This window comes from Passer montanus, unplaced genomic scaffold, assembly GCF_014805655.1.
Source record: "Passer montanus isolate IOZ18808 unplaced genomic scaffold, ASM1480565v1 scaffold37, whole genome shotgun sequence".
NCBI classification, from domain to species: Eukaryota; Metazoa; Chordata; class Aves; order Passeriformes; family Passeridae; genus Passer; species Passer montanus.
This window is the reverse complement of record NW_024368485.1, coordinates 681716-697016: the sequence shown is the minus strand read 5'-3', so window position 1 is coordinate 697016 and position 15301 is coordinate 681716. Positions and strand designations below refer to the sequence as shown.

General features: G+C 44.5%; 1 protein-coding gene across 9 annotated transcripts in view; it reads right to left on the bottom strand.

Annotated features, from left to right (window-relative positions):
* Window positions 1-1570: 1570 nt before the first annotated feature.
* CDC42BPA (CDC42 binding protein kinase alpha) overlaps window positions 1571-15301 on the bottom strand; it is a 182675-nt gene continuing 168944 nt past the window's right edge. For 5 of the 9 annotated variants that reach the window (XM_039717040.1, XM_039717031.1, XM_039717034.1 and 2 more), the window contains 4 exons: window positions 13277-13462; window positions 8430-8547; window positions 7555-7712; window positions 1571-6400 (listed from right to left, as the gene is read on the bottom strand). In XM_039717040.1, coding sequence (XP_039572974.1) covers window positions 6269-6400; window positions 7555-7712; window positions 8430-8547; window positions 13277-13462 — 594 coding nt within the window. In that variant the 3' untranslated portion in view covers window positions 1571-6268. The remainder of the gene's footprint in view (window positions 6401-7554; window positions 7713-8429; window positions 8548-13276; window positions 13463-15301) is intronic. The other 4 variants (XM_039717035.1, XM_039717036.1, XM_039717033.1 and 1 more) reach the window with 3 other exon arrangements.

Sequence of the window (15301 nt, the reverse complement as noted above, 5' to 3'; positions counted from 1 at the left end):
TTGTGACATTGCACAGTGAGCAGGAACACTTGATCCATGCCAGCCACTGCATTTGCTTGAACTGTGCTTGCAGGGTTGAGGATGTGACTGTTTCTGTGCTGCAGGAAGCTTCTATGGTCTAGAAAAATCTCTTGTGAAAACATTTCTTCTTTGCAGAGGGCAAGCTGCAGATTAAAGCTGCCTCTCAAATGACAGTGATTTTCCATTCTAAAGGATCAAGACTGAGGCTGCCTCTGCTAGCAGAGATTTTCCTACCTTCTTTCTTTAGTCAGCCTGGCTGCTGCATCAAAACAGAAAATGAATGCTGAGGAGCTGAACAGGAGGTGAACATGCAGTTCAGTTTCTGCTTTTCTAATGCCCAAATCCCTGACTGCAAGGCTCATTTCCCAAGACCTTCACAGCTGTGCTGTGCAAGTGGGCCCCTGGGAAATCAGAAATACAGCACTGATTGAAAAGTCAGAGCACAGGAGCCAGGGTATGTCCCAGAGCTACAGCAGCTGCCTCAGTGGGATGAGCCATGGGCTTAAACCCACATGAGCATTTTGACTGAAAGAGAGGGACAGTAAGGCAGCCTAAGGCCTTGGAAGAAGTGGGAATCATGGTCCTGGTAGGATTTGGAAATGGAAGAATGCCCAGGCTGGCACTGCTGGCAGTGTGGGATGAGTAACAGCCCAGTCCTGTATTCCTGCTGCAGGGGGGTCACTGAAGCAGGTACCAAAGCCAGGACTTACCCCAGAATCACTGAGGTTGGAAAAGACCTCCAAGACCATCAAAACCAACCTGAGGCCAGCACTGCCTTGTTCACCATTAAACCATGTCCTTAAGTGCCACATGCACACATCCTTTGAACACTTCCAGGGCTGGTGACTCCACCACTTCCCTGCACAGCCTGTTCCCATGTTTCACATGCCTTCCTGTGAAGAAATTTTTCCTAATACCTAATCTAAACTTCCCCAGGCCCAATGAGGCCATTTCCAACATTACACCAACAGGGGAATGAATGAAGAGGAAGATGTACCAAGACACTGTGGTACAGGAAAAATTCCAGGCTGACTTGGGAGGGAAGGGATGACAGGAAAGGGTCAGGGCCAGACATGCAAAACGTCACAGGTATTCTGAGATGTATTTAAAAGTGCATCAAGGCCAATGTGATGCTTTTAGCTCAGAACTAACTAACAATCCAGGCTCCAACACTAAGAGAGCTGAAGTATTTGATGTGTAACTACAAATGAAGGAGGAACACCAAAACCAGTGACTACAACTACATAACCACCTATTTCTTAGGTCATCACAGCACAGCTGACCCAAGAAAAAGGTAGGAAAACTGTAGTTCAATATAGCAAAGTCTCCAGTGACTTTGATTTTGTATTTTCAAAAGTATCTGATTATTTTTCCTGAAAGCTGTTGAAGGGAAATCTATTTTCTCACTTACTCCTTTTCTTCCCACTGTGCACTTGTGCAGATGTGTTAGAACCAGCATGTTGCATCTTCAAGAGCACCATCATTCATTCCCCTTTCCATTTCCCCCTCAAAGCTTAATGAGGGGAGGTGGGAAAAAAGACAGAACATCTACATTTCTAACAGTTCCCTGTTTTATTGCAGTACATCAAAGTAGGTTAATATTAAGTGTGTTACCAACATAAAATATTGGTGGTAAGTCATTTTTACATTGTTGACCGTTCCACCTTAAATATTTCTGTGCAAAAGAATCTACATCATTGTTCTGTAGCAGAGAATCTCTTACAATGTCCCCTACAACATTGAGGGCATTAAACAAAAGAGTGAGAAGAGGCAAAAAGCAGAATTTTTCCCCCACACGCACACTTGTCAGCTTTTATACTCTAAAACAAAAAAGTGATTACATCTATGCCATGCAAAACTGTACAATAATATTACAATGAAAAACCTAAAAAACATATTTTAAAAATAAATGATATGAAACTGTCATACATAAAAAGGCAGGTATAGCAACACTGGTTTGTTTGTGGATTTCTTCCCTGTAGATGACTGTCTTAAATGGAGAATGAAAACAGGTTTTACTGAGCTGCGGCTGGAATGAGAGGAGCTGGAATTCAGACTGGAAAGCCTGCAGCAGAGCGGCCTCTGGGCGTGTTTATCAAACCAACTGAACACAAAGTGCACAGAAGGGTGCTAACACTTTGTGTTAGTGCAGAAAAGTTGTCCCATTTCCTCCATGGAACAAACTCCTATTAACAAAAGAACCCACAGCAGGAATTGCTATGTGCCACTTTGATTCTCAGACTAAGGCTCAGGAGCTGTGGGTACTTGCACTGCAGTAAGTTTTACCCTTAATGCATTCATTTAAAGTTAAACAGCATTCATAAAATGGAAAAGAAAACTTTTTTGCACCCAAGAGCATGTTTGTCCTGTCATTCAAGGTCTGGCCATGCAATACAACACAGGGCCAGAATCTGCTTCTGTGTTAATAATCCAACTGTTCTGTTTGGAAGGGCTGACACACTGTGAACCAGTTAGGTGCAGTTAAACAACATTTCTATAAATAAACTATGCTTTTTGGACTTTTTTGGTATGGCAAGACCCTTAACTTCCCTCTGCCATGTACCTGAGGATAACACACCTAGGTTGTAACTTATTCAGAATCAAATCAAAGAGAGAACATTCCTGACTCCGTTTTGAAAGTCATTAAAATGGGCAAAATGCACATTCATAACAAGCCACAGCAATTAATGGAGGGGAAAAGAAGCAACTACTTCACCACAGCCTCAGGAATGTTTTTTTGAAACCACCAGCTGTCTTCTACAGGCCAAAGGCAAGAGAGAAGAGAGTACTGCAGCCCTGCTTTTGGGTTTATGAAATGTGGGAGGAAGCCACATACCTGTGTGTGCACACGTGCAGGGGAAAACTATTTACCAAACCTATTCCATCCTATAACCTGGAATCCTTAGTAGCTGCCTGAATCTGTTCAGATCCTTGTTACCATCAAAAGAGAGGAAAAAAAGGCAAAACCCCAACAACCATCCGTTCAAGCACTGTCAAAAACGCAAACAAACACCTTCAGTCTCAGCCAAAAGGAAAAAAACCAGCTAGGTACACATCCTGTGTACAGAGAACATGTGCCACAGTCAGGCATTCAGGGGGAGATTTTAAGCTCCCAGAACAAAATGCAGCCCTCGACCTGTGAAGGTGAAGCAGTGCTACAGTGCAAAGGAGCAAACATCAAACCTCAGGAGACGACTGCCTTGGAGATACCCAGTCAAGAGTCTTACAGTTCAAATGACCAAGTTACTTTTCCTACCCAATGAGTCTTTAGAAAGCTCAGCTGCAGTATGCATGCCAACAAAAAGAGATGAGTGTGGTTTAAATTGAGTCTGTAACCAAATGGTCCCCAAATTATATAAAACTATTTAAGCCCTAGGACAATTTTTCTCTTTTCAAATAAGTGATGTGGTCATTTGCTTTTCAACTGAGAGAACAGTTGCTGTTTCTCTCCTGAACAGACACGTATAAAAATGCATAGGACTGAGCTAATGATTAAATAAATCCTAGAGAAGGCTGCTGAGGCTTGGACATTGTAGTGTACAAACAGCGTGGGCCTGTGGAGCTCTCATCCTCTGAGCTCAGTGCTGGAACACAGCTGATCTGTGCTCTGCCTGAAAATGCCAGGGGTTGGTACCAACAGATTGCAGGCACTGGAACGGAGCAAACACAGGGCTTTACTCATTTAATTGTTTGCTGTGTGGTGGCTCTTCAGGTTCCACTTTCAGAGAGAGCTTTAGCACAGCTGTGGAAAAATAAAATCCATGGAAAACGATCCTGTGGCCCTCTCTCAGGGGACTGCCATGCAGGCTGCTCTGTCTTTAATGACTACTGTTTAAATGCCTTCTCTCAACATCAAAATAAGATTATTATTTAAATACAACATACAGTAAATACAAAACTAGTCTGCAAAGGCTTTGAAAAGTGTGTGGACATGCTTCACCAAAACAAGGGAATTGTGGGGAAAAAGCAGTGGCTATACTTGAAGCAATATGCAGCCTTTAAAAAGAAGCTGATGTGGAATTTCAATAATGCCAATAATGCCCTGCCTATCTGTCCCTCAGAAATACATAAACTTTTCTGGGAGGAATTACTTTCAGATGCTTTGCTGTTTGCTAAAGCTTTTAACTTCAAATGCCAGGCTTGCAAAAGTAATAGGTTTGAAGTGAAAACAAACAACACAACCAGCTTGCTACTCTGAAACACCCAAATAGGAGAGAGACAGGCTTTTGATATGATGGTTTCTACAATAATTTCTTGAATTCCTGTCCCAAAATAACACTGAATGAACTTAAACTTGGATAAGCCTCTTGATTCAGAGTGAAAGAGAAATCTTACCTAGGAGACCCAGCACGATTAAATGGATTAGATGATCTGTGTCTTGTTCCCTATGTCACATTTAGATCATACCTGGAAATTACTGTACATGGTTTGAACTTACCTACAACTTCTATTAGGGAAGACAGAAACTGCAAAACTCCAAACACCTCTGTGTGGGTGAAACTCTACATAACTGCTGACTGCAAGAATACAGAATGGTTTAATGAGAGCCATAACAAGTTTCTGAAACCCACAAACCCCAATATTCTAAATACAAAAAGCCCTTATGTCTTTGAGTATGGTCATAGTATGAAGTCAGCAACAACACTACTGGGAAGAGAGGCTCATCCTGAATGAAAATCACAATCTGCCTTGCTAACTAAAGAGAAGACACATCTTCCTCTTACCATACATCTGCCTATCAGTTTTTCATTTATTCTGTCGACTGGGTGACCACTTCAGCTTTTTATTTCTTTTTCCAGCTTCAGCGGGCTCTGCCTTCCACTGCAATACTTCCTGCCCTCCAACCTGCCCTGCTTGTGGAACCAAACAGCAGGTGAGCACATAGAAACAACTGCAAACTGCACAAACCCACAGCACAGGTAGGGGGCAGAGGAAAACCAACCTTTCCAGTGCAGCAGTTGTGGGTCACCAGGCATCTCTGACTACCACAGTGTGAACAGTGTGAGGTCAGTCTTCAAGGTTCTTTGTTGCTACAGTGACAGCAAAGCCAGCCAGGGCCAGCTTTGGGCTAAGGGCACTCGTTTGGCTGATGTGTATTAGCAACCAGTATTTGGTAATGACAGTAAGAGTTTGCTGCTTAGGGATGGTCAAGGAGGTGTGGAAGACTGCTCCCTTCTGAGCTAAACCTGCTGAAAGGCTGACCCAGGGAAGCAGTTTTGCTGCTGAATCCAGCTGCACTGAACTCCCCTGCTGCCTGAAGGACCTCTCCTGCAGCTGCTGCAAGGCTCCAGCTCACAGGTGGCACACACGGAACCAGGGCAGCCTGTGGCTGCTGGGACAGGGCCTGCTGCCAACTGCTGTAGTTTCTGAAAAGGATGGGGACTGTGAGGAAAAAGGGAATTACAGCTTCAGTTCTGCTACGGCCAGAAGGAGAGAAGTGTTGTGGGAGCACTGCGGGGCAGTGCTGCACACACGGGATCTCTGTCCTGCGGGAGGTTTTAGCCAGGCCCCCGAGTCTGCAAACCACCGAGCATGAAAACAGGGACAACACAAATCTTAAATTAAAGGCTCTCTTAAATAAGCATCCATCTTCTGCTGCATACACAATGCTTTTTTTTTCTTTGAATATATACATACGTATTTTACTCTAACATCTGCGTATTTATTTAAACTCTGTACTGTAGTAAAATATGCATCATTTTAATCAATAAGGATTTGCTGGCGACAATCAGATTGACATTCAAACGTGGTGGCTGAAAGCTTTTATGTGCCTCTGACATACTGATCATTCCCCATGGAGGGGAAGGGGTCTCTGTGCTACTTTTGTACAGTACAATGAGCTATTGTATGAAAACAAAATCCCTCTGAAATTTCTCTTGTTCACACTGGTCTGGTCTACTTACGCTACCTTTTGGGAAGTGGAAGGGGAGTGGGATAAATATGTCTTTAAAAATGAAGCAGCTGCAACCACAAAAATGAAACCAATACTATTACAAATCTACAGCATTTGATATTTACCAACACCCTAGCTTTGCTCATTTGCTGCTGTCAGATCTGGGGAGGTGAGGCAATGCTGAACGGTGCTGAAGGCAACCAGCTTTTACCTTCCTCTGTACCCCACTCCCAGATCCTTTTCCGACAGGGAATGGGGGGGTTAGGAGGATGAAGGTGAGAACTGGAGCAAGTGAAGGGGACAGCCATGGGGACAGCAAGCTGATGTGATGCCAAATCTGAATGCTGAAGCAGTTCATGAGTCCCAACTCACGTGGTCAGAGCTCTCCAGGGAGAGGCTCTTGGTCTTGTGAGGAGAAACTGGGCTGGGAGGGCTGCTGAGGTTGGAGCTGTTGGATGCCGTCGAGTGTCTTGGAGAGTCAGAGTCCTGCAGCCCAGAGACACACAAGAACACCAGTAAGCAACAGGATAGCAAGTTTGGGGATGACTGAGAGTGTCTCAGCAACAGTGGCTGGGTTCAAAGGCCAGATTTTGCTTGTGTCCAAAAATACTGAGGGATCTTTTTTGCTCACAATTTCCAAGGAGACCCGAGATTAAGTGGTCAGGTCACTCTGCTTTCAGCAGGCACAAGTGATACTGACATAAGGACACAGCACCAGTGGGATTCTGGCAGTCTGTGTGCTGCCAAGGCTGCTTGGCCAGCAGAGTGTGCAGCTTCAGGCCAGCAGAGTGTGAAGCTACAACAGCTCCTGCATTTTCACAGATTGTGATAGAGGTGCTCTTGCACTAAAGAGAAATCTTTGTGGCTTCATCACAGCTCCCTGTTCTATGTCAGCCCCAGGGTATCAGTTCAAACATCCTATAGAGTTACTTGATCTTCCAGAGCACAGTAGAATGCAGTTCTGAGCCTGAATTTGGGCTGACAGCTGCCTTTCAGCTTGCACTGGCAGGATATATCCAGTATGATGAAAAGCCTGTGTGATCTCTTATTTTCACACTCCTTGGTAAGAAAACGGGTTGGGGAAGTTTTGCAGGCCAGCTTCAGATTGAACCCTCCCATGTAAACATTCTTGGCTGGAAGGACTGAGTTTAGCACTGGGCAGGATTTCAGTCCTATCATAAAGACAGTCTCAGCTGCACAGAATAGAAATTACTAAATCCAGTTCCTGCTCTAAATGAAATTATAATTCTTAAATTACCTTGTTAACTTCTGAGTAAAAACTGTCTCCTGTGAAGATTTGCTAAGACAGCTTATGAATCTTTGCATGTAAAGGCCAAAAGGAATATCAGCACTTCAAGCTGTGATATGCCACTATCAAGCTGTTACTCTACTGGGCCAGTATTTGGGGAAGCCTCACTACCCACACATCTCCAGGTAAGGAACACAGAGAGCTTTTTCTGCATCTTAAATATCAGCAGCAGAGTTTGGACTTTGACCAAAGCCTTTTGTAGCCTGAAATACAGGAAATCCATCTGACATCCACTGTCAACGACTCCCAACCCTGTAGCCAACCCAACTGAAGTGGCTCACCTTTACCCACACCCGTAAGGTTTCTGCTCCTCCTGCAGCCAGTCACTCACCTCTCGCTCGTAGTCCCTTGTGGGTGCATCGCTGCCTTGCTCCAGGCCCCCCGAGGACAGGGACCCGTCTGAGGGGGATGCCATGGGCTGCCGCTTGGCTCCGTAGCTCCCTCCCGAGAATTCCCTCCGCAGAGCGCTGCCGTTCTGCGCCGACGATCCTACAACAGAGAATCAGACTGTGCTACAGACCCCGCTCAGCACACCAGGAACTTGTTAAGGTGTTTCTCTGGCTAGCTCTGCTTTCCTGTGGTGTGTCCCAAGCTCATGGCTCGCAGGCTGTGTGGGCTTTCACTGTGGCTGCTGCAGTTCTTGTGGATTTCCAGTCAGATTGTCCCTCGGCCATCATACACTTGTCAGTGTGAGAATACTTCACCCAGTCACCGTGTTCCCAGCAAAGGTGGCAGCTGTAGAAACAGCTGTGGTGGCTGCCTAATTCCACTGGCTTCTTTCAATGCAATGCCACTCTTCCATTCCAGCAGCCAGCTCTCCACTGCTTTATCTTTGCAATAGTGGCAAGAGAGGCATCAAGAGCTACACACAGCTTAATAACCACAGAGCATGTGAACAACTTGTCACTGATTTAAAACACCTGAGCAGGAGCAAAGCAGTCCCAGGGCTAAGAATGCCATTTGAATTCTAACATCAATTAAAAAAACCCTGACAAATTACCAACGTGGGACTCTCAAAAGCACTACCTGCTTATTCACGTGCTCCTTTGAACGCAAGACTGAAATGCTCTGCTGGCCTTGGCAGCAACACAGTCAGCCACCACTTTGTAAAATCCTCATCCAGTGTGGACAGAAGCAACTGCAGGCAGCCCTTTCCCTGGAACACTTGTGCCCAGCCCCCAAAACAGCAGAGCTCTGTTTGCTTACGTGCTGCCAGGCCGCTGCTGGCGCTCATGGACCGTCCCGGCTCCGTGCGGGATTTGGTGATTGACGGGATGCTGACGGAGCCGCTGAACACCGTCCGGCTCTCCTGGGGCCGAAGGTTCTGAAATGCACACACACACACGACACCTTCACTTATCCACTGCCGCCTCCACCGTGCAATTCTGTGTTGTAAGGCCCCGAGACACATGAAACCCCCCGACCTTACCAGAGCTGAGTATCTGGGCAGCAAGTCAGCAAAAATTGCAAAATAATATTCTGCAGTTTAGTGCAGAGACTGGCAGCACACGCATCGCGGCAGTGAAGTGCTGAATTACATGGACATATGCAGGCAACTGAAAGAATACATGGAGTAATTCCAGAATTTCCCTGAAAGGATGGCTTGCAAGCCTAATTAAGCTGCTGTAGATATATTCAAGTTACACTGCATAACGCCTTCTTTCTGAACACAAGCTTCCAAGGATCTCATTACCACTTCTCTTTGATGCCATCATCTGTGCCATGATTCTATAAGTTGACACAATATCCAGGTTAATCCCTAATGCTTGCAGAGTTATTAATAGATGGTGGATCAATCTGTATAGCAATTACTTATGAAATTCCAAAGGTGTTAACAGCATCCCTCCAAACTTACACTATCTGAGCCAAAGAGAGAAGCAGCCTCCTGTTTCCAGCCTGCACAAAGAGGAGGACCAGAGCCACTGTTTTTCTACATATTTTGATTATTGCTCCTATTTTGAATCCTGAGAGTTCCAGTGTGATTTTCTAAATTGATCAATTACTGGACTAAAGTGGTCCTTTACTGAGGAGATAAACCACAACTTCCCCACTTGGATATGGCAGCTCCTCAAACATAAGTTGCATTTAAAAGAAGGTCAAAGAGTACTTTGAAGTGAGTTCTGGGACATTTTATTTCTGCTTCTGTTAACCTACAGCTGACCTTAGGGGAGAAGACCTCTCAGACCCTTTAGCTCCTCTGTCTGTATATGAGCTGGCTTCCCAGCCCAGAGGGACTTGCCCATGTGTGTCATTTCAGCACTGGTTAAATAAAAGACCTTGTCCTGCTCATCCATAAAGTGTGATTTGCACTACTAAGTCAATCCCATTAACTGGGATTAGGCTCAGGGAACCTTCATAGATGCACAATGTTAAAGAAATGCAGGTAGCTCTAAGAATTACCTCCTTTACCCTCTACAGTCCCCCCTCTGCAATAACTGTTTCTCCCTATTTATATTTAATTATTTCTCCATCCTCACACTGAGAAGAAGTAGCCATATATAGAAAAAATAGTTGCAATTGCAGTGCTTCTTTAAACTAGGGTGTTAATGAAAATTTCATATCAGAAAAAAGATTTTACCCCCACAAGGATATTCTCAGAGAACCTTGGTACTACCCATGTCTCTATCTGTATTTTAAAATGGGTAATTAAATTGAGGTTTTGTAAGAAACACATTTTATACAGGTCAGACTTCATCAGATAAATTTTACCAACCTGCTGCCAAATCCAGTCTTACAATGATCCTTGGAATCATTGCTCTGACAGGCCCCTTTGATCTTACAGGCAACCCTTGGCTTTTCACTCTCCCAGGGTACCAGAAATTGCTGGTTTTTAATGTGCAGCAAATAAGAATTAGAATCTCTCGTCTGTTCCCAGATCTCTCACAAACACCAGCAAAAGAGAATGAGAGACCTTACCAATGAAAAAGCCCTTTTTACTTCTCCCTTCTTCCCCTGCTGCACCATGAGGATTTATACCTAAAGGCTTGAAACAGTCTCTTAAATTATTTGTGGGATTCTATTGCTGTCTCTTGCTTAGCTTCCTCCCTTCTTTTTTGCTTTTAATGTCAATAACCAACCTACTCTGTATTTTGTAGTACTTTGTAGTACAAAATACTGAGCTCCTGCTTTTTCCCCACGTGGCAAACTGAGCTGCAGAGTTTGAGCATCCTGTCTGTACCTAAACCATGGAGGCTCATTCCCCTGACCATACACAAAGGAACTGGGGGGCTGAGGGATGAGTTACTGCTGTGTCTTGAGAAAGGAAGGAAAGCCAACTGCAGCACTGGCTTTAGCACGTGTGCACTGGGGTTAGTACACTGGTGCTGCAAGCCTGGTATAAACCTACAGAGGTTCTTTTTGCAAAGAGAACAATTATGTTTAATGATAAGGTGATTAACCTCCTTCACAGTGACTGAGCAGACAACATACAGGCACCAGGGGAAGGAGGGAATGGGTGGGTGCACAAAAAAAGACTCCTTTGTTTTAACACTGTACTCCAAAGATGATTATTTTTCGTGACCTCAGTTTGCAACGTCCATGTAATTCCTTGTAGAAAGTCTCTCCACAAAGCAAATCTTTCCTCGTTCTTTGTTCTAAAAATAAAATAAGCACATGCCAGGGATGCTGGCATTTTGGACCAAACCTCCTGGAAGTGGTGTGCACATGATGCAGGAAGGGGACTCAAAGGAAAATAAACGGCGGTTATTAGCGGTAGTTATAAAGCAGCACAACGCAGCAGGTTAAAAACACAGGAAACAAAAGGAAACCTGAGCTTGCTTTAGAGAGACAAAAACCCCTCATTTCGAGTAACAATTCAAATCCTAGCAGGAAAATTCATCCCCACTGTTGGACCAAATGGAGAAAGATGAAAGGAGTGGGGGCAAAAGCAGCAGCAGAGAAGCGGCTGCTGGGCAAAGTGAATCACTGTGGAACAGGGAGGGAGGCCCAGATCAGTTGGGAGCATCCCATTCCAGCTGGAGAGTGGAGCTGTGGGTGCAATCACTGCCAGTGTTACAGAGCCTCTGCTCCAGCTCTCTGGGCACCTTCTCCAGCACTGGGATGAGGGACAGGATCTGACTGGACCGGTGCAGCACCCACAGCAGCTGCTTCTGTTCCCCTGTCCATTGTGCTGCTTGGTCTTGTTTTGGGGTTTGTTTTTGCTTTAAAGTAGTGCTCTGTTCATCACACTATAAAACTCAGCTTTCAACTCTTCCATGAAATAATATGACAGACCCTACTTTAACAAGTCCTTTTTCAACTCCCCTATGGATTCCACACTGTCCTGGTTCCAATATCCGATCCTACCTGGGACCACAGCACCCTTCCTACACTAACATCTCCAAACACCAAGGAGGATGAACAGACATGAAACCAAACTCACAGCCTGGCTTTCCATACAGCTTCCAGCACCTCTACCCTCAAGCCACAAAGCAGACAAACACTTTTCCTCACATGAAACTAAACCTCTAGGGCTCTAAGGAGCTAACAAGGCAGGATTTTGACACTCCAGGTTGCCCACTTCACATTTTTTCCCTCCAGTTTATGCTAGGAGGCTGCAACATTAGGATGTAGGATGCTCCTAAAGAAAAAACTGAGTTATTGTCTGAAGCACCAGGGGTCATTCCTTACTGATCCCAGGGAGACTACTCACATGAGAAAGGGAAGGTAGAGGGAGGGTCACAGTCCGGTGATACATCACTGCATGTTAAACACAGACAATTTTATAGCACAGTTGGATTAAAATAACCCTGTTACAACCAGACCTGAAATACAGCTTCAGTGACCCAATAATGACCCTCTAGGAGACAAACAGCTTTCCATTCTACTTAATAGTTTTTTTTTTTTTTTTTTTTTTTGCATTTCAACAGAGCATTCCTCTCGTGTATTAATGGCTGTGACAGCTGGGACTCACAGCAGTGACACATGACCATGCAGGCAACCAGTCAAAGCTCAGCTGTGCAAATTGGTTTTGGAGCCATAAGGAGAAGATTTATTTTTTTCCTGCATTTTTACATTCAGTCCAGTGTTGGATGCAGGTATGTTTCCAAAACCTTCCCAGTGACAGGGCTCCAGCACAGCAGCCCAGAGGCACTCGAAGCAGGCTGGCAGTGAAGGTTTGCCAGAAACCAAGAGCAATGTTCCCATGGCAGCAATGGGCATGGCCTGGACCCACACAAATCCTGAGTAAACAACATCACACACATCTACCTACAGGTTATTCCTGATTTATCTGTCCCAGGCAGAGCTGCAGGTCCCAGCATGGTACACAGCTGTGATGCACTGCAGGTACCTGTGTGCCTGCTTCACTTTGGTTTGTATTTCTACAGGACACAGCAAACCCCAGGTAGGCAGACTTGGATGCACAATGCAAGAAAAAAAGGGAAGACCACTTCCATCCTTCCAATCTACATTGCAACTGGAAGGATGTCCACACAACAGCATCCTACCTCAGCCTCTTCCTGAAACTACCAGGGTTAAGAGGATCTACATCAGCAAGTTGTCATCATCTTTAATTTTTATCCTGTTTCTACATGTTCTAATTTAACTTATTTACTTTAACCTAGAAACTGCTTGAGGCACTAGTTGTGTCTGTCTCTTTCCACCTGTGTCCAGTACAGTGCACAAGTTCTCACATTCCACATGAATTCATCATAAACAAACAGCCTGAAAGCTTGATCCAACACAGACAGATCCAGAACCTCTTCCTAATTCAACCTGGTACACAGCACTCTGACTGCTGGAGGATGAACACTGTGCAACAGAGAACTTATCATTCAAAATTCCCACATCCTTCCTGGTGATTAAAAATTTTATTCTCATAGCAAAAGGTTCAGCCCCAAACTCTTAATTTTTTTCTGAGGCCATGAAGTGTCTGTTTCTTGTCAGAGCTGTGGGAAGACCCCAGCTGATAGCAGAAAGTAAATTGTCTGGGACAAAAGGAAACGGAGGGGTGAAGGAACAGCTTACAAGGGGTTTTCTCCCACGTTAATAGCCAGGCAAAAGGAAAACCACACAGTGTTAGTAGAGTGAACACCTGACTCAGCCATTCATACCCTCAGAGTGACAAAGTCTGGAGTACCGAGGACAGAGCGTGGAGGCGGGGAAAATGCAGGGTTTATGGAATCGTAAGAGAGGAATTTTTCAGCTGAATTAACAGTCATGTGGTAGATGTGCTCAAAGTTGCTCGGAGAGGAGATCAGACGGGAGTGATGATGAGGGAATTGATAAGGGGAACGCTGCTATCAAAGACAACAGAGAGAGAAAGCAATGAAGGATGGTTGTACAGGTTACACCGCACCAGCAGTTCCACAAGAGCAGTGAAACACGGAGCAGGGACAGCAGACAGCAAACCCTGCTGGCTGTCAGCACACAGGGGCTGACACTGCCACCCCCACTCCTCTGGGCACCTTCCTGACACAGGGTCTGATGGGCCTGCTGCCCTTGCTGTTGGCTAAAACATTAGAAACAAATAAAACTTTTAACTCATTGGGAATCGATTCTAATATTTATTATTTTTTGATATTTCAAAGAGCACCACAGTTGTAAAAGGTGCTTTACAGACAGTTGAGAAGCATCAGTTCCCTGCCTTGAGGAGCTTACAATCTAAAATAGACATAACACAAACAAAGGAAGGTGAACACAGGTGAGGTGGTGTGGGGAGAAGAAAAGATGAGCATACACAGCAGTTAGAGATCGTTAAGAGAATTCCTTCTGTTATTCATGCATTTTAGTGATTCCATTAAAACCATCACCCGTACAACAAACACAGAGTATTTCCAACAGTGGGAGGAACAGTGTTTCGACAGGGTGGGGACACAGGCTGTGTGGGAAGGTGAAGGGGTTAGTGTCAGACCACTGGGACAAGTCTCTCTGCTGACAGGTGACCAAGGCCCATGCCCTGCTCTGTGGCATTCACATTCTCTGAACACAGAGAGACATAATTCTCTCTCACAGGATTTTTCCTGGAGAAGCACAGAGAGAAGAAGAGAAAAACAATTCTTATCTCTACTTGCTGCTCCTGTTGTTTTTGCACATGTGGAATGTGTTAGGAAGATTGTTTACCTGAAGTGATTTGTCAATTGGATTCTGCTGGGGATTGTTTTAATTTCTTGGCCAATTGGCTCAAAGCTGTGTCCTGCCTGTCTGGAGACAGTCACGAGTTTTCTTTAGTATAGTATCTCTTTAATATAGTATAGTATAATGTAATGTAGTTTAATAAAGCAATTGTTCAGCTTTCTGAATCAATGGAGTCGGATGCCAATCATTCCCAGAGTTGGGGTTGCCCTGTTTTTACTGTCCTGCTCCACACTGGCTCCATCCCAACAGTGCCAAGGGGAACCAGCACTGCCATCCCTGCAGAGGACAAGGCCCTTCCTAAGGTGTGAAAGCACCGGGAAATTCCAGTGTTTGTAATAGGTCAGCTGAGCAGTGTGCTCCCAAAGTGTGACATAAAGAAGGAGAGGGGAGAAATAACCCTGCAAATTAAACAGGAATGGCTCCTAATTCATCTCTATGGAATGTGCTGACACATAATTTAAAGTCATCTAAATCCAGATTTAATGGAAGAGATTTTCAAGGCTCGGTTTCCCTCCCTGTGCCATCTGTACATGCTCAGTCAGCCTGCAGTGGGCTGGTTTCCTATGGACACCAGCAAATCAGAACACCTTTTCTCCTTTCTAAGTTCCTCTTCCCCTCGTACAACTGATTTAATCTCCTTAAAACAGGTATTTCTGAGTAACATTAGAAATGTTAGGACTTAAAATATAAAATATGGTAAAAATATAGCTTACCCCTCCACTAAACCTAAGGCACTACTTTTTGTATGTGGAACGTATTAAAGTCTGGAAGAACATTAAGTCACATCCCAATACATATTATATCAAACATTATTGTTACTGTTCTCTTCATTTCAGCTGGTAAAATCCAACCTTTTTTTTTTTTAAACACACGGTTATTATGAGGCTTTGCCTGTTAACCAAAACATCAATTACCACATTATGGCATATAAGACATAATATACATTAAATTGTTCTTAGTAACTTTAGCAGCATCTAAATGTCAGTACAAGAAGCCACCAT